Below are 19786 nucleotides of genomic sequence, written 5' to 3'. Positions count from 1 at the left end.
ATTTGCCATCACGTTGCCCAGTCATTCTTCATCTTGAGATCCTCTGTCCATTAATTTACCTAAGTGACAGTGACTACTGGACTAGAAGGTTCCTCCCATGAGGTAAACTGTGTTCATCTTCCCAAAAGAATCTTGTCCGTTTCTTGTGAGGATGCACAGCCAGACGGGTCTGATTCACACACTGCACCATGAGGGAACTCTATTTTCCTACCAAATCAGTGTAAGGGAAAAAAAAGGCAACAGCACAACGGTCCCACTGTTTGAACCATCCATCTCACAACCTCACCGCCTTCTTGGCTTAAAGCAGCCTTTGTTGTTTGTCTAAATTCTGCCTGTATCATCCATCAAAAGCAGAACTAATTTCTTCTCTCAATTCAATGTTCACCATCAACCACTTGAAATACCATAATGGACAAATATCTTAATCTGTTCAGTAGACACATAATAGACTGAATAGACATGTCTGTGAGCACTACTGGTTTCAGTATAAAAATCATCATGGGAAAAACCCAAGTTAATAGCTGAAAACAAGATTTTTAACATTCCCTTTACCAGCTGCTAGGTCTCTCCCAGAGTAGCCCACTTGCCTGTATTGGCAACTGCAACTTGCATGCTGCCTCCCACCAAATTACAATGGTTCCTTTGTTCTTTAGTCAGACTATTAAGAGCAAGAAGTGGAGCTCACCTACATTGAAAGTAAAGAAAGCCGCAGGATGAATTTGCTAATGTTCAGAGAGGTAAATCCTAGGTCATTCTTAACTCTATTTTATAGCAACAATTGAGACTTCTGTTTTTGTGCATTCAAGCCTCGAGTTCACCATTTGTGAGCATTTTCTAACATACAGCACATGCAAAATAAACTCTCGTAATGTAAAAACTTGTATTCTACAAGTATACGAACAGAGTGTTCTAAAGATGGCAGTCACTTCACTAACTTCACTAGTCCCTTCAAATAAAGTTCATGGCTACACTGAACACATGAAGACCTAAGGGGAATAGAAGTGCAACACAAGAAAGCTGACATGAATAAGAACAGAGGTAGCTGGAACTGGTTCATGGCTGCAAACTGGGAGACTCAAACGCACACTTTTTTTTTAATCAGTAGATCAAAAGCTACCATTGTTTAGTCCACATGCAAACTGAAAACAAATATCAGGAAAGTGATATAGAATCATTTAGGTTGGAAAAGATCTTTAAGATCATCAAGCCCAACTGTTAACCCAGCACTGCCAAGTCCACCACTAAACTGTGTCCCTAACAGCCACATCTACACGTGTGTATATATATATATATGTGTGTGTAATGGTGACCTATTTGGTACAGGAAGGCTACATAACCTCCAAGATTCATTTTGATTGTGGAACATTTAAAACAGTTATTAAAAAACCCAAAACATTCTTGTTCTTAACCAACTGGCTAAAAAAAAAAAATTCAAATCCAGCTCTTCTGGCTCCCCTTCCCACTTGCTTACATCTTATGTATGTTACCATACAGTCAAGTTCAGTGACTTCAGTTTTCTGCAGACGATTAAAAAAGCCCACACCTTTTCCTATTGCTGTTTCCTTTTCCTCTCAGCTTTTAAAAACTGAATTATTCCAATTCAGAAACTATGAGATTTAGGAGAAGAAAAACAGAGTGGAAGGGCTATCAAATTTAACCACTCACAACAAAAAAGCCACTCCGTTGATCATAATCTGTTATGATTCTTAAAAATAAAGACCACTGTATATCTACATTTAATGTAATTTAGACATTTGAGCTCATTAAATGGTATAGTTTCCAAAAAAAGGTTGGTAACATCCTATGTCCAGCATGGAGGACAAAATCAAAACTAAGGGTGAGGAAATGATGTAGAAGTGACAAAGAGCATCCCAGATGGCAGACCCAGGCACTGCTGGTTCCAAGCTCTTTCGCACCACACATCCCTCTGGAAAGAAACCACAGAGACACATCTTTGCTGATCCACAGTACAGCTGTAACAAAAATTTATCATCGTGTACCTTTCAACACTGAGAGTTTCTTCAAGGAAGACCACCCTCTGTTACTCCAGTCTATCTAAAGAGCAACAGATTATGTAAAATAATCCCAATCTCCATTGCCATTCAGAGACTATTGCTCTGCTCTTTCCTGGCACCTTAGGATAACACCACTACCGAGAAGAGGCTCAGCACAATTGGTCTGCTATGCAGTAACCTAACAGTACCTGTTGAAAAGCAGGCGCCACTTTATACCAAGGCTGGTGACCTTGAAAACTGCCTTATTTAAACACACTGTAACAGTTAGGAGGGAACAAGGAAAATGGGAGAGAAGCTGACAACAGAAGCAAGAGAACAGGAGCTTCTTTTAAAAGAGAAATAAATAGAAACTGTATACCTGTTGCTATGAGTATTGCTTCTGAACATTGCTTGGCCCTTTAAGGTGGTTTGAACTCCCAGAGTTCACGCACATTCATTGGAAATTTATTACATGCCTGAGAATTTCTCTGAAGTATAAACACACACAAGAGAAAGAAAAACACAGAATCTTGTTTATTTTAGGAACCACAACAAGCAAACAACCCAAAGATTAAGTAATACAGAGGTGGGAAAAGGACTGATGAAGTACCTGGCCAGGATACTCAGTCTAATCCTTGCTCTACCATCTGCATCAGCACTTGGGAACCTGTATTAATCTGAGTATTTTCATACTACAACACCCCACACCAGTACTGAAGCTGGAAGAAGAATCACCCAAATGCCTCGTCAAAGGCAATGTTTTTCCTTGCACAATAGGTTATTTTTCAGAAAAGGTCCTTCTTTAAGTATATATACCCATTTAAGTATTTTGCCCCTATTTACTCTCCAAGACTTCATGGATTCAGCTGTAAACTCTAACTTTGCAAGCCTTTCTGTGCACAATGACCTTTTACTATTTCTGAATTTCTTTAGCAGCTACTCTTTTCCACCTCCTATAGAATACTTTTTTTCCAAATGGGAACAGCAGTGCAAGTGAGTTATTTCTTCTGTTACTGCCAGCATGCACAGGTAATATACTGCTACAATATAGAGCATGGGGCACATCTGAGTTTTTTTTCCACCGTCCTACAAGATGTGATCTATAGAGAATGAGCAGGGATCAAAACCTTTCGAAACATGTCATTTTTCTAGCATTTCATGACCAAACTGTTTACATGACTGCGTATTTGGCCAGTAATATCTCTCCTGTTCAAATGCAAGGAGATTTTATGATAAATTGCACTAATGTTGTCCACTAGCATAACTTGGTTCTTACAAAGCACCAAATTTATGCAAATCCAACATCTGGAAACATAAGTCTTAAATACATGCACACTAGTAATCTGTGTAGCCTTGAAACAATTCCTCATGATACATTTTTGACGGCATTTGATAGAACTCCCCGCTGGGACAGCTCTGAGAAACAACAAAATCTTACAGATGTTACCTTTATATGCAGCATGCTCTGCATTATCATTTAGCTGTCATGGATAAATGATGCAGAAATCACCTGCACCTCAATTTTCAACTCTCAAAGAAAGAAAACTACAGTTCCTGTCAAGCTACAATACAGTGCTAAAATAAATCAATATGCACATGATCCTTTTTCTCCTTATTACAAACATGAAAATAAAAGACACAAGGAAACATATTCCTCCCAAAAGGGATCACCATTTTCCCTTACAATCATCTCACCTTCTTACTGACAAATCCTCCAGCTAACCGTTCTCCATTTAATGCAGCTATAGACAACACAGTAAGTGCAGTGACAGAGCCTGCATATAATTTCAATGGTCAACCACAAGCTCTCTCCACCATTTGCTCTCAGAAGATAGCCCCCTCTTGCTCTCATTTGACACTGTCAAGCTCCAAAAGGATTTCTGTCAATGCGAAACATGACTGAAACTCTTGAGATTCCCAACACAGCTTACACCATAGGTCAAAAAAGTTTACTGCCAATAAAAAGTTAAAGAAATCCAACGGAAGATCAATCATCCCACACCTTGGATGGTGTACTGAGTCTGGCTGAGCCCAGTGCTATGCTTGTACTGGGAGCTAGAAAGGTGGTGATAACACGCCAGGGGTTTGACTGCTTCTAAACAGTGCTCACGCAGCATCCAGGCTGGCTCTCCACCCAGTAGGCTCTGGGTAGGCAAGATCTTGGGAGGGGGACACAGCCAGGACAGCTGACCCAAAGTGACCAATGGGATATTCCATACCATATGACATCTCTCAGATATAAAAGTTAAGAGAAAGGAGGAGGAAGGAGGGACATTCATTATTTACGATGTTGATCTTCCAGAGCAACCTCTATAAGGTACTGAAGCCCTGCTTCCCAAGAAATACTTTAACATCACCTGCTGATGGGAAGTAAAGAATAACATCTTCTGTCTTCCTTCACTTCCACACATATGACTTTTGCTATTGGCTCATTAAACCATCTTTTCCTTGACCCACAAAAGTTTTTTTTCCATCATATTTTCTCTCCCTCTGTTCTGCTGAGGAGGGGAGTGATAGAGCAGCTTGGTGATCACCTCGCATCCAGCCAAGGTCAACCCACCACAGATGCAATGTAGCATTTATTCAAGGCCAGGCTGGATACAGCTTTGAGCAACCTGGTCCAGTGGAAGATGTCCCTGCCCACAGCAAGGGAGCTGGAACTAGATGCTCTTTAAGACCCTTTCCAACACAAACCGTTCTGTGAATCTATGATGGACTAACCCCTGCAACGGTCCAGGCCAAGGAGTAGCTCTGTTAAGAAGGAACCAGGGGTGCCGGTGGTCAGAAGACTAAATGCAAGCCAACCTGCCTTCCTGCCAGACTGCACTAACAGCAGCACCCTGGGATGCAACAACAGGGACAGAGCCCACAGAGACAGCACTGATCAGCACTCTGCTCAGCACCCACTGATCAACCACAGCAAGTCCAGCAAAGGGCCAGCAAGACTGTGGAGGGGCTGAAGCACTTGCCCTGTAAGGAGAGGCTGAGGGAACTGGATTGTTTAAATAATGCTCTGGATTGCCACAGTACCTTTGATACCATATGCAAAAAGCCTATTAAGCAGCATCCAATAACCATTTCCACAATTAATCCTTTTAGCACCCTTTACAAGGTTGTCATCCTAAGTTAGAAGTCTCACAGACAGGTGGTCCAGAAGCCCCCAAGAGGTGAGGGCAAGGAGGACTGAACATGCAAAGCAAGAACCTACTTGGGCAGACAGGCTACAGGCTGCAGCTCCTCCAAGCCCAAAACACCAAGCTGGGCCAGCAGCCCTTCATCTGTACACTATTTCCCCCCAAAATTACTTCTCAGCTCTGTTTAAAAATTAACTTTCCTGATAAGGAATATTCACAGCAATTCCACCTTAGCCTTGTTAAAACAAAACCACATTAAGTAGACAGATTGCTTCTCCTCCAGAACTGCACAAAACAGCTAAGTGAACTTAATTCTGGTTGACAAAGCTTGTTACTGCTGAAGTCACCAACAGAGAACATGCACCCCCCTCCTACAGGAAAGGACAAATTATCTAACTGAGCTGTGATCTTAAGAATACAAAAAGACAGACAGGCAAGTAATTGCACAAGTATATTCTGTGATGGCAAAAAAGGCTAATGATAGTATTTCTGCACAATCAGAAACACTGTAATGCTTTTATCCTTACAAAAGGAACTGGTGAGACAAATAGAGACGTACTGCATCCATTTTCGGGGTGTATATATATTTCAAAGAATGTTAAAACTGAGTCTGGAAAGAGCATAGGAAAAGCACAGAAGTGGTGCAAAAAAGTTCACAAGACCAAGAAATCAGGTAAATACCAAAACAAGAAGCACTGCATATCATTCTGAAGTACCATCACTGAGGGTGAAGAGGCTACCGTGCACTAAAGGAGCATTTACAATGGATGTGTACCAAGACCAGTGCCTCGAGTTGTGACATACACCACCACTTTCACAGTACTGGTATCAAAAGGGGTGGCAACAAATGTCTTAAGTATTTAGGTTTCATTAGCAAGATATTAACGATTTAATCCATTATAACAGGTGTTATAACATTTCTAACAATGAAAGGTACCAATCAGGTTACTGAGAAATTTCATCATAATTGCATTAATAATTAACGTATACTTCTGTAAGAATTTTTTATTGTTGCCCATTCTGTCACCACAAGCAGCGCACAAATGGTCCACTGCATGTTACACATGTATCTTGCTTACGGCAGTAGCACAGACACTGTAAACTATTTCAAACATGCAGAAGAGATGTGTTTTAAGAATTACCTCGGATCAAAAGAAAAGTATACGCAGCTTGAAGTAACTTGTACTGGTCCTCATAAGCTTCATGGGGAACTTAATTACTATTCCAGGCTAAGAAAATTTATCCCGTAAATAACACAGCTGAATCTCAAATGCAGATACACAACTACTTTGTGTAACACACAACTTTACAGTTAAAATTAAGAATGGCTAGTTTAACTTCTACAGTTAAAAGTATCTGAGGACCACCTGTTGCTACTAACATCTTCGTTGGAGGTGCCTGCTGCTGCTAACGACCTTCCTGCTGAACAGTGCACATGTGCATTGTTGATGTTCTTCAAAAAAACCTCCAAATTCACACGCAATTAGTAAACTGCAAATACGTTAATCTGCAAAGTGTTAAGTACTGGAAATACCTGTGCAGGACTGCCCTGCAGTGATTCTGATCACCCTCAATACAGTGGACTCACTACAGAAAACAATCCTGCAGATATTTCAATAAATCGCTGATGTTGCTTGCAGACTATGTGTTCCTTATACCACAGGCAGCAGCAAGAGCAATCTAACAATGCAAAGGTGAAACAACTTCAGTAATGTCAGGAGAAGGAAAAAAGCAAAGCTTTACCCCAGTCAAACCTTTTCCCACACACCCTCTATCTTTTCTCAAAGCTTCCCTCAGCAACTACATTAAATGCCTCGTAGGTTTGTCCTAGAAGTATAATACCATTGTTACCGACTCCCACAGTTACTGATGAGAACCAGATAAAACGTTTGTTGGGAAGATAAAGTCTGCATCAAGGGCAGCGTATGGTGGTCATTTCCTTAAGCACATCCTTCCCAGGCTCCCAGGCACAGGAGGGTACTTCCTTGGCTCTGTGAATTAACCCACATACTTCCACTGACAACTGAGCAGTCCTGAGTGAGTGGCTGTAAATGCAAAAAAGCACCCCACAAAAAAAAAAAGAAAAAGACCCCTTGGAATTACTGAGCATGCTACTTGGGTTCTTGGCCCTAGCTTTGTATGGCCTGGCACCTTCCACAACCACACATGGCTGATGATTACTTGGATGCTGTGGAAACAAGATACCAACAGGAAGCAGCACATCCCGCAGCTTTTGCATGAGGTTGCTAGTATCATGAAGTAGCTCAGCAACGTGCTTCTCTTCCATCCTTCTTCTAAGCCTTGTATCAGATGCATCTGAAGTTGTCCAGGTTTTAAAGAGCATCTGGGAGAGGGGCGGGAGGTACTGAGCACTGCACATCTTCATCTTAAATGCACATATGCTGCTTGTGCTGACTGACCAGGCACACATGCAGACCACATGAAGAGAGGAAAAAAACCTGTTACAGCTCTGACAGAAGGAAGAGAGCTTGCCATATGGGAAATCTGCCTGTATTGCAAGCTGAGGGGCACGGCCTATGGCAACAGTATGACAGTAAGCACACGTTGAAAAAAATATGCGTATACATAACAGTATGAAGTTTAATTCTATCATTTCAAAATGAGAAAGAGAGATGTTTTTTCTCAGTGGCAGGAGGAGAAGAAAAAAACAGGCTAGGTAAAGAAGTGATGATTCCCATTATATATCCTCACCAAACTGCATGGCTTTCATACAAGATGCATTCAATAAATGTTTACTGATGGCCTCAAAGTAAGGTAGATTTATGGCATCTGATAAGCACACAGTACACTTGAAGTGTCAAACATTTCTGAGCTTTTGAGTTACAATTCGTAAGACCCAACTCAGTCTCCTTACAAGATACACTGTTCCTGACAAAAGCCGTCTGCTTTCCATTTTAATTATTCTTCCTATTTAACACTTTCCAGTACAACAGCAGAGCTGTGCTGCAAACCTACTTTCAGAAAGTTAGCTGAAAGCAAAATCTAAGTCTACCAAATTCCGTAACCGAGATCCTCTTAACTGAGGTTACTTTGTCCTTAATTCTCAAGCTTTTCTAGCCAGCCTTCAGGATTTAAATTGTCACAGAACAAAGTAAATGTTGCAGCTGTTCTAACAAGACTGCAGAAGCACTGGACTCTCTTTAGGCAAATTTCCTGGTCGCATCATAGAGCAGCCAATTTTCTTTCCCGCATGGAAAGTGGATTTAAAACAGAGCGCGGCACTCCTGTTGAACCTGAAAAGCAGCCAGGGATCATGCAAAAGGTGCTTGTGGGGAGACCTGAATTGGGTCTTCACTTCAAGAACCATTAACACTAAGACCACGTGTCATTTCTTCAAGCACAGCAAGGTAAAACACATAGTGGCAAAAACGTTGATGAATCAACACGATATTGGATGGTCAGATTCACCTTCTTTCCAGCAAGTTGAGAACTATACTCCCATAAAGAACGCAGTTTATGAAAGATACTACTTGAAAAAAAGTATCTTAACACTTGTCAGTATGAAGCTGACAAGAATGAATTTAAGATGTTTATCAGTCCTGAAGTTTAAAATAAATCTTCCAGTCATACTACAAAAGCCCATAATGAATAAAAGTATGCAATACTCAGTCGAGCTGGAACTCTTGTTCCTGGAAGGCTCTCTTACATTATGTCATTTAAACACTGAGATAGCACCTAGTCTGGGAACAAATGAAATAAAAAAAGCCACTTCCTTCCATCTCAAGGCTTGTATTCTAACATTATCCTCCGTCCAAGAAATCCTCTTGATTTTCTTCACACATGACATCTACTGCCTCTTGTCAAAACATGCTGTAAGTGACAGATGTACCAACAGAAACATAGTTTATATCTGCTATTCTGAATTCTTCTGTAGCCAAACACTGATGAGTAACATCAGCACGTTCAAAACGTGCCTCTTGTTCCATCTCCCGCATCTGTCATGGTACTTACACGTTTCCTTCAGTCACAGGACTGCTCCTGCCGATTTCTTGTGCTCATCTACAGGCCATCACTACCCCCTTGCTCCTGCCAATACAGCCACCCACTGCAGCAGCAGCAGCTCTGAAACTAAATTTTCAGTTCCTGCAGCCTGTATGACTCATCCTCCTAGACCCAAGAATAATCACAAGTTCACCAAGACTGGCTTGAACTTGATGCAATGCTTCATATACAAGAGGACTGTAATCCTCTGAATGCAAATGTCCATTTTAACCTGACAGTGCAAGCTAACAGGTTTACATTTGAATGGTGTTTGAAGTCAATTAAATGAAAATAATCAAACTCCTTAGAATTACTGTACTCTGCTCAGCTCTTCATACTCAATCCAAATGGCAGATTTGTAGAAAAGTAACACAACAGGTTATTTGACAGCGTTGATTATATTTGTTTCTAATGGCTAATATACACAGATAAATAGAAAAAGCAGCAAGGCCTTTATATTTCTGTTTATGTTGTAAGGCCCTGATAATTCACCGTAAACAAGACTTGCAACTCTGACATTCTGTTTGACTAGCCACAGCATCACTTCCAAGCAGCAAAAGTGTGCAGTGGTTGGTTGTTATAAGTTAGCTAACTATTTTTAATTGTATGCATTGTTATTTTAAAACATGTATGTACAGAACTATATACAGTGACACCAAATGAACTGGCTGAAGCAGCGTGCTGTGAAATAAAAGGTCAGACACCACCCTGGCTTTGAGTAAAAACAAAATCTGATGTCCTCACACATCCTAAGCAACATCCTTTTGGTTTCAGTCATATCTGGAGTTGTATTTAAACTCAGGTGCTCAAGACTTGAACACTCATTCCTAGCATTAGCCTGGCAAACCTCCTAATCTAGTGAAGCCCTAATTAAGCAAGGATGAGATGGGAAACAAAGTGAGAATTACTCGTATTTGCTCCTGATTATCAGCCTCAATATTTCTGAATTCAAAAGGGGAATACCACGAAAGACAATTCCTTCAGGGTTCAAAGGTAGACCCTTAAAGAAAAACAGAGCAAATTTAGAATTAGATCTATTCATGAGAAAAAAACACTGTTTTCTATGAAAACCGGGGGGGGGGGGGGGGGGCGGGGAAGCAGAAAACAGAAAAAGCATTAAGAAATATCCTGCCGTGTCACACCAATGGTCTATTCAACCCAGTACTCCATGAACATCTGATATCTGGAGGGAGCACATGAGCCTGGCCAATCTCTTTGTAGTTCCCCAGCATCCACAATTATATTACAGGTTACCTTCCCTGAAGGCTTGACACCTAGGAGGTTTCATATTTCTATTTTACACAATTCCATAGTTAGCTAAAAATAAAAACAAGTAGGCTAAGGAAGGCTGAACAGTGCAGCAGTAAAGTATTTTAATTTCTTCTATTTAAGATTAACCCACAACGGAAACAAACAAGCCTCTGAAATGAACGTGTTCTGCTCTCTTACAGCATTAGCAGTCCATTCAGGAAAGCTCTACAGAATGCTCCTGAAAACAGAAAAAACTCTTACAAAGTCAATACTGATGGGTTTCTTCCGTGAATGCATAAAAAATGTGAAAGGAAATATAAAAATAACCATCACCCATCGAGCACCAAAGTCGTTCCAGGAGAGGTGACAAGGAGCTCCCATTTTAACCTCAGGCTGCAAGGCTCTAGGAGAGAAAGACTTCTGCTACATAATTTACAAAAAGCCCTAGCATCTGGCTCGATCTTTTAAAACAACTGAATTTTGGAAAGCAGCAAACAAGTCCAAAGGAAGCCACGCGCGCATACCCCAGTATCGTGGAAACCTACCTCCGAAGCACCAGTGCCTGTATGCAGCACACGCTAGCCACCGGCGGCACCTGGGAAGCACACGACCGCCGCCGGTCAGGCGCCAGCGGCCGCCCCGAGGAGCCCCGCACCGCTCGCTCGGCCCCGCCGCCGGGGCCCCGCGGCCGGAGCCCGCTTCAGGCCGGCAGCTGGGCCAGCCTCGCCGGGGCGGCCGCCCAGGGCAGCCCCAGCCGGCGGCGCGGAGGGGGAAGCCCCATCCGCCGCACCAGCGGGACCTTCCGCACCGCGGCCGCAAGGGGCGGAAAGCCACGATCCGCCTCACCCGCGGGCCCCGGGGACCGGGCCGCCGCAGGCGGGAAGGCCGCCGGCGGGCCGCGGTCACCCCGCGGCAGCCGCCCCGGCCTACCGTCCGCGCCCAGCGGAGCGGAGGCCCCGACCCAGCCCGCCCCGCCGGGGCCGCAGGCGGGGCCAAACGCGGCACGACGCGCCGAGGCAAGGAGCCGCCCCCCGACCTCCGGCCCTGCCGACGCAGCGCAGAGCGGCTCGGCCTGAGACCGCCACCCCGGCTCGCCCGCGGGAAGGCGGCGGCCGCCCAGCTCACCAGAGAGATGGTCGTTGTAGCCGCCATCTTGTCCACCCCGTCGGCAGTCAGCGCTGAACCCTCGCGAGAGCTCTGCGGTGCGCGCGAAAGAAAACACTCTCGCGAGAGTTCCCTGGGCTGTGGGGAGAGCTCTCGCGAGAACTTCACGGTGTCACGTGACTGTGGTGTGTGGTCAGTCTGTCTCAGGACCGCTGTGCAGGGGTGGCGGCGGGACCCGGCCGGGCATGGGTGCTTCGGGCCTCGCCTCGCTTCGCTACCTGGGGTGTTCAGTGCCCCGTGGGCCTGGCTGCTCCAGCCCCGGCCCGCGGTGTGCGCCCCGGGGGGGTGCCTGGTCGTACGAGGCCTGCGCGGGGCGGAATCCTCTCGCGGGGGGGAGGTCTAGAAGCTGAGGGCTGCAAGGCAGACCCGTCCTGCAGGCAAAGGCTGTGCTGTGACATGCTGGAAGCGCGACAGACGGGGCCCTGGCTGTTGCAGGGTGGTCCCTGGTCTATATATGGGCATCCGGAGTTACATGCCCCAGTTGCCTATTGTGGAGATTTGTAGTTGCTGAATATGCAGGTTGAGAATGGATCCAGGACCCACCTGCTGAGAACTGCTGCAATGAAACGCCATCATGGTGTCTTGATTGTCCCCACCCTGCTGTCCCTTTTACTCTTTCCCAGTGGATCCAATCACTTGCATTAAAATGTAAATGCAAAGGCATGGTCAAACAACCTGGCACAGGTGATTTCTCTCGCAAGGGATGGAAGTGCTACTCCCAAATAGGGCTCCAAAAAGACATCGCTTCCCAAGGTGGCAGATCCGCTCTAAAGAGAAAATGTTCTTAGTAAGGGACAGAGATACATGCTGTTACCCCTTGCACTTAATTAAACTGGCATGAGACTCTAGTGGCCTCTTGGCCCCACTACTGGAGAGATGCCAGACTAAGGAAAATCTACAAGAAGTTTACAGATTCTGAAAGCCCATTTTATAAAAGATTTAGAAAGTTCAGGCCAATAAAGTGTATCAAAAACAGTTAAAAGATGACTTAATGTCTAATTACCATTATGATAAGAAAGTCTTGCATTGCAAAAGTTGTTTCATTAGGAGATAAAGGTACACTGTGTGAATTGGAATATGAAATGTGCCGTATTTCTAGTCTAAATTTAAGTGACAGCAGTTGACCACCAAAAAACATTATTGTTGAGTCACAATGGATTCATACATTATACAATCTGTCAAATATTCTACTAAAAGGTGTGCATACCACAACTATAATATATGGGCAAGGACTACCATCCTAGTTAGGTGATCAGGCTTGACTCTCTGTGTCTGAGGACACATCCCCTTTCCTGTATGACAGAACTCCAGAGAGTTATGTCTGCCTTGTAAGTGTGAGGGCAGGATTTCCATTTTTGTGCCAATGCCAGTTCTGTGAGGAAGGGTAAGTATCCTGCTGGACACCAAGCTGACTGTGAGCCAGCAACGCAGCCTTGCAGCGAAGCAGGTCAGTTGGTCTGTGCCAGGGAAAACCTTGCTGGCTGCTTGAGGGGACAGATCCTTCTTCTGCTCAACACTAGTGAGCTGGATCCAGTGATGAGCTCCCCAGGACACACAGACACAGACTGACTGGAGCAAATCTAGCAAAGGGACAGCAAGATGAAGGGATTGGAGCATCTGTCATAAGAGGCTGCGTGAGCTGGGGCTGTTTAGCCCAGAAAAAAGAAGGCTCTGGGGATCTCATGAATGTGTACAGATAACTGGTGAAGAGGGTAAAGAAGATGGAGGCAGGCTGTCCTCCGTGGTGCCCAGTGATAAGAGGCAACGGGCACAAACTGAAAAATGGGAAGTTCTATTTGAACATGGGAAAAGGCGTTGGGTTTTTTTCTGTGAGAGTGGTTGAACATGGGAGCAGGCTGTGCCCAGAGGACCCCATCTGTGGAGATACTCAGACCTGACTGCACACAGTTCTGGGCAACCTGCTTTAGCTAGCCCTGCTTCACCAGGGGGGTTGGACTAGAACTAGATGATTGCAGAGGCTGGAAGGGACCTCTTGAAATCTGGAGTGGTCCCATCCAACTTCAGCTGCTCTGTTATCTTGTGAAAGCAGCCTGTTGGAACACCCCACAGTAGCTGGTTAATGAAATTGTTATTGCTGAATGCAGCACACCCAGTAGCAGGGAAATCCATTGGTCAAACTGAACTGTGACAATGTTGAACAATGAATTCAGTCGGGTGAAATGTGTTAAAGAAGAGCTAACTAGCTCATCCGGGAAATGAAGCAGTTGGTGTATTAAGGAATTTCTCAGTTTGCAGAGGCAAGTGCAAACTTGTTCTGGAGAAAGTGATTTCTGAATCAAGCAGCTGTATGACATTCCTCCACTGAATTCCTTCTCTACCCAATTTGCCTGACTTTGTGGATAAGTCTGCTGAACTGAGGAAGCTCTTTCACATCTTCTTAGTTTAACTGTAAGAGTGACTAAGAAATTATTGAGCAGTTTGCTGCGTGGAATGCTCAGATGAAATAAGCTACTTTCATACTTTCAGTGGCTTTATTGATTTGTCAGTTTGTAAAATTGGCACAGCATAGCACAACTGGAAAATACAGCACAAGTTGGCAGCTCAGCATAGCATCCTATCAGGGCAGACCCAGCCCAGCGTGATACAATCAGTGCAACACCGCAAAGCGCGGACAGCATAACGCAGGCAGTACCACATGGAGGACCCAGCACGGCGCAGCACACTAGCACAGCACAGCATGATACAGCTGGTTCCACAGTTCCACATGGCACAATGTGAACAGCATGGAGCAGCACTGCATGGCTTTTGCAACACAAGTAATTCCTATTTGCACCTTTCACCAACTGAACCTGACATGCGCAGCAGCTAAGATGATTGCCCCTTTCTCCAGGCTAATGACTGAAGTTCCAAACACCACAGGAGAAGCAGGGAAGGAAGAGACATCAGGGTTTTCACCCTTAAGATGCTGTGAGATTTTGGAAGGCCGTAAGACAAACTGGGGAATGAGAAGGGTTCTGTTCAGCACCAGTGAAGTTTCTGCTGATCCGCATGTTTGGATCCAGCTGGTGGGTTTGGATTTCTGGGATCTCTTCTCATGCCATATCAAGTCCAGCTCACAAAGTCCTCAGCTTACACCAAGATGTGCAATTCTAATTACAGGGCATCACAGTGGTTCCTCTGTGCTGGGGAAACCTTAGCGAAACAGGAGAAACTGTGTATAGAATGGAATGAAGCAGATCGGAAACTGCACCAGAGCTTTCCAAGCCAGCTCCTCTCCTCCCTTCCGCAAGTATTACCAGCTGGCAAAGAGGAAAAAAACAGCTTTGGGACCTGCAGTGAAAAAAGCTTTCCCAGAGGGAAATTTATCCGTTTGGGGGATTCTTGCAGCAGCTTTGCATCTTCACAAACATCATTGGGAAGGGGCTGCAACAGGTGCTACCCCACTCCCCTGCTGCCTCACAACTCCCTTTGGCTTGCTGCTTCAGGAGTGGGACCAGAACATGTACTCCTGCTTGGTCCCGACTTCTCATGATGCACATGTGATTTCTTATGTTTGCTGATTACTCCTCCACTTGCTGTTGCCTTTTCACACCGCAGCTCAGGCAGACACCTCTCATGGACTGCAAAGTTTTAGGCAGGAGCGAGCGGCCCAGTCAGTCCTGCTGGAGGAAGTTCGGTCAGGAGCCCTGCAGTTTCTTCCAGTCTGGTACACTTCCCATCCCCTGTGCTACAGGGGGACCAATCTGTCCCAGACTGCAGTGAGGTGACTCACAAGGGAGGAGACCGGTATTTGTGGAAAGCGTTTTCCAGGAAGTTAGCCAGCTTTTCACAGTCGTCCTAAAATGAAAGAAAAAACATGCCAGCAGATCAGTTTGGCTTGGCTAACTTGGGACATCTCCTTCCTTACATGATTCCATCCCAAGCCAACGATTCCACATCTGAGTTTTGGTATGGGAAAAGAACAATTTGCAAGCACATCTGGAACATACTACTAGTAACTATCGTATTTACTGAATAACGCGAAATGACCAGTCAAGAATGGGACCTTTCTGTGTTAGGTGCAATATAGAGACAAAAGAGCAAGACAGTTCTCTGGAGCTTCTAGTTTGAAGGAACATAGCAGGTCCAGCTTCTTTTTTTAGTTTAATGACAATTTAATTAACCGACTGCTGGATCTAAAGTTATTTTCTATGGCCATCTGTTTCATAATATCCTCACTGCTAACAAAAATAAAAATTAATGTCACTTTTTGTTGGTCTGGGAACTGTTTTGTAGAGAAATCTCTTCTGACACATTCAGGAGTAGGTGGTTTCAAACATATTTAGAATGTTTATTCCTTAAGAAAGAAATTACTGAAATACACAATGATATGTAAAGGATGCAAAACATCCCCACTTTGTATCATAGAGGGGTTTTGAGATTGCCAGAAACAAACACAAAATTCTCACTCAGATGAAAAATGCAGAATCAGTTGTTTTCTTGCTGCTTAGAGGCATCCCTTTGTCACTACTGCTGCTAAATTACTCCTTTTAAGAAAAACCTTGGATTTTGAAGACAAGCTTTGTAGGGCATAGGTGGTATATTCTGTTAGACCAACCACTACAGTTGGAAAACCAGATGAACATTTGGGCACACAAGTCCTTCAGGTCAGAAACAAGCAGAATACTTCCAAGCTAAATACAGGCTCAGAGTTTTAATAAGGTGTAAGTCAGTTATACCGTCTCAGAGAAAAGGTTGCTGGTACCTGTGGAGTATGAAAGCTGTTAGAGAGGGGAAGATGTGTTAAAAGGAGGTTATCTCCTAGGAGAAAGAAAAAGATAATATATGGTCTGTGGAATGTGGACCTGTGTGAGGTGTATTCTACGGTACGAGGCTGCCCCAAATGCCATGTATTTTCCAGAGCACAGGAGAAAGCACTGCAGTGTGTCAGTGCCGAGCTGCACAGTCCCCATGCTCAGCTGAAGAAAGGAAGAAAGTCTAAATGTACTTTTTTCCATGTGTACTCACATAAATTCTTCACTCAGTGAAGCTGACCCCTTCCTTGTCTAATGTCAGCATCCAGAATGAGGAATTCTCCAAAACTTTGCCTACAGCCCCAGAATTCCTAACTTGTACAAAATAAAAATATTTTTAATTCTGTTCACGCTGCCTTTCCTTGAGGCTATGCTGCTGAGTAGTCTGAATGACTGGGCTGCTCTGAATTCTTTCTTGGGACTGTCTGCAAGCACCTAAGGGAAAGCCTGGAAGTTCAGTGTTGGGGCAGACTGTCTCTTCTGGCAGGCAGAAATCTGCAAAGTGAGTTAAGAGCAGCTGTCCAGGCAACACTGGGACAATTCTCTGGCAGATGGGAGGTGGCCTCAACCTCCTTCCCTTGGCACTAATCTGATTCTCACATTAAGAATTGCCATGAGGTTGATGTAATTAACCCTGCCATCACAACACGACTGTCCCCTCAAAAGAGCAACCCGGAGTTAGGCATGGGCAACATATGGAAAAAAACCAAATGATAACAAAAAAGGAGCATCACTCCCTGCAAGGGGCTGGCCCCTGCAACCGCTCTCTGGCTGCTAGATGGCGAACGGAGAAGCTCTTACTTCTCTGAGGCATGAGGTGTCACCTGGGTTTGGGGACTGCAGCTGCATGGTGCATGCACGACTGAGATGAGGAGGGGTAAGGAACCTTACCTCATGGATGAATCCATAGTGCACCAGCTCTGTGGCCAAGTCCTTGGAGTTATCAGCTGCGGAGAGAGGGAACAGTGAGAACATGAAAGTTCATGCATCTCTTAGTTCCTCCTCTACCAGAAAAGTGCCCCTATCCCAACCTGCAGCACACCTGCATTACACTTCATCGTGCTTTAAGGGCACATGCTGTACACTTTTGGTTAGCTAAGTAACTGCTAAGTAATTCTGGGGCAGAGCACAGAGGTGGCCAGTGAACTGGAGCTGGACAAGGTACCGGGCAGGAATGAGCTCCGGTCCCAAATCACACAAAGCACAATAGCCTTGGCAATGTGTCACTTCAGAGATGTTTTTGCTTGCTTTGCCTCAGCATGAAAAGCAGGCAGGCCACTATCAGTAGGCAGAAAAACACAAGTTGCTGGTGAAGCAGCAGCTCCCAAGCATTGATTTCCAAGCTTTATGCTTTAGTTTTGGCTGTAAGGCGGTCGAGGGGCTCCAGCTGCATGGCCTCCGGAAGGCTCCTGCATGTTTTAGGAAGGAGCCTGCTGTGCTGGACCTACTCTGAGGAGTAGCACCCTTCCCCAGGGCCCCGGGGCTCCCCCACAGGAGAGTCCACCTCCCCCTTTGAAAGGTGTTGGGGAGACTGCACCGGTGTTGGGACTAAGAGAAGAATTCACTAGTGTTACCCCAAGAACTGCACATCACATGTGCCAAGGTGAAATGCAGGGTCTTGATGACCACTCACTGGACTCCCAACATTCACTTTAGAGTGCAGGTTACTACCATGTGCCAGAAGCTATAAGCTCAGGGTCTGAGCGGACAAGAACTGGTACCACGCAGATATTAGGGTTCTGTCTGCTCTTGCAATAGAAGAAGGAAAGAAAAGCTGACTGTAAACACAACCTGTGTCTAACACAATCCGAGCCTAAACCTGACCAGGGCCACCAGGAAATACTTCTGCATTCAGATACAAAAATTTACTTGCAATTAAACCTACTGGGCAGCAAGTCGTAGCTCAACTGTCGATGCAATTTGTCCTCCAGGATCAGCAGAAGAGTAAGCTGCAGAAAGAAGATAGTGCTCTTTACAAACACCAGTTTCTCCATAAGAGAGAAAGGTACTGACTCTTCCATCAGCACTAGAAACTGCTGGCAGTGGTGAGCAGGGAGGATGTTGGTAGCTGCCGAGATGCTGGATGTCTTCGGCAGTTTGAGTGTCTTAGATTAATATTCTTTCCACAGTTACAGATCACCTGCAACTGCTAAACTAGAAAGAAGTAGAGTTAAAAGATGTCCAGACAGAGACCTCAGGGTCTTCCTGTCCTGCAGCCAGAGAGGGCTGGCAGCTTCATTCTTCTTCGAGCTTCTTTTATTGTAAAGGGACAAGAGTAAGTCCTTTGAGCACTGCAGCAAACTAGCTGAGACCAAACTTTTGCCCAGTCAGATGCCAGAGATGGGCACAGAGGGCAGGTCTTGCCCCAGTGCCTTACGTAGTGTAGGAACTGAATACTTACATGCCACTGGGTCTTGTCTTCATTCAGCTCCATGTTACACTGCATTTGCACCACCTAGAAGAGGCCAAAATCAACATCAGCTCGGGCACAGTCCCTCTGGCTCCCCCAGGCCTGCTTTACTGCTGCTCTCCAAGCATGACTTTCAAATTCCTACTTAAAACCTTTAATTCCAACTACCAGCCTGACCTTCCACTTCTAGGAATTGTCTAGGTGGAGCAGCTGAGGGTTTAGTCCAGTATCCAGCTACAAACCACAGCCATCGTCAGCTGACTGAGAGGTAGGTAAGAAAGCCCTGCACAAGGTGCTGTTCTGGGACAACTTTACAACCAGGGTGAATTCTTCTGCTCCATCTGCAAGAGGCAGGCTTCCCCTAAAGCTCTGCCCAAACTCTCTGTTACGTTTTAATGTTGTACTTGTTCATGACCTTATGGGATGACCAATCTTTAAATCAGACAAAAAAGCAAAACTGAAACTTTGTGAGTATTATTAAAATGACATGGATTTTCTTTTGGAAACCCTGCATTGCATCGCAGAATACTCAAATGCATTACACAAATACATTTTATTCATATATCAGCTTCAAGTTCCTGTGAAGGAACTGGGTCAGCTTCAAGCTGGGTCAGCTTCAAGCTTCAATATATCAGCTTCAAGTTCTCATGAAAATGGTTCACACCAGATGTCATGTTGTCTGGGCAAAGGAAAGCCAGCGACAGCATGCAATTGGTCAGCCCCAGAGACAGGAAACCAAGCAAGGAATCAACATTCCTGTCCCACGCAGGGTTTCATTTATATTCCTCGAGTTCAAGCTTATGCTCAGAGGTGAGATGCACGCTTGTTCCCTCCTCTGACCAAGTATCCCTCTACTATAGCTCCTCCCTATGACAAGCATGCCTGGGCATTTAGTGCTTTCAGTCAGGAAACCTGCTGTCCTCTGACCTTTATCATCTCCAGGCCATCCACTTCTGCAAGAGCTGACCAGTGTGACTGTATGCCCAGGGTGGGTGCCCTTCCTTTACACCGAGTGATGCCAGCACACTGTCTGGCTACGTGCTCCTTTGGATACTGAATTACGCTGAACTGTGCAGT

At 44.8% G+C, this 19786-nt stretch overlaps 2 protein-coding genes across 8 annotated transcripts in view; both read right to left on the bottom strand.

Moving 5' to 3' along the window:
• The window catches only part of PUF60 (poly(U) binding splicing factor 60), a 31105-nt gene extending 19444 nt beyond the window's left edge, over window positions 1-11661 (bottom strand). Inside the window, exon 1 of one of the 2 annotated variants that reach the window (XM_056333653.1) lies at window positions 11507-11661. In XM_056333653.1, coding sequence (XP_056189628.1) covers window positions 11507-11533 — 27 coding nt within the window. In that variant the 5' untranslated portion in view covers window positions 11534-11661. Of the gene's footprint in view, window positions 1-10926; window positions 10948-11506 lie in introns of those variants that run through there. The other variant, XM_056333654.1, reaches the window with a different exon arrangement.
• Window positions 11662-14023: 2362 nt separating this feature from the next.
• NRBP2 (nuclear receptor binding protein 2) overlaps window positions 14024-19786 on the bottom strand; it is a 30114-nt gene continuing 24351 nt past the window's right edge. For 5 of the 6 annotated variants that reach the window (XM_056333657.1, XM_056333656.1, XM_056333658.1 and 2 more), the window contains 4 exons: window positions 18701-18754; window positions 18185-18248; window positions 17191-17246; window positions 14024-15343 (listed from right to left, as the gene is read on the bottom strand). In XM_056333657.1, the coding sequence (XP_056189632.1) occupies window positions 15275-15343; window positions 17191-17246; window positions 18185-18248; window positions 18701-18754 (243 nt within the window). In that variant the 3' untranslated portion in view covers window positions 14024-15274. The other variant, XM_056333661.1, reaches the window with a different exon arrangement.

Source organism: Falco biarmicus, chromosome 3 (genome assembly GCF_023638135.1).
Source record: "Falco biarmicus isolate bFalBia1 chromosome 3, bFalBia1.pri, whole genome shotgun sequence".
Taxonomy (NCBI): domain Eukaryota; kingdom Metazoa; phylum Chordata; class Aves; order Falconiformes; family Falconidae; genus Falco; species Falco biarmicus.
The sequence above is the reverse complement of the archived record's forward strand: the minus strand, read 5'-3'. Positions and strand labels throughout refer to the sequence as shown.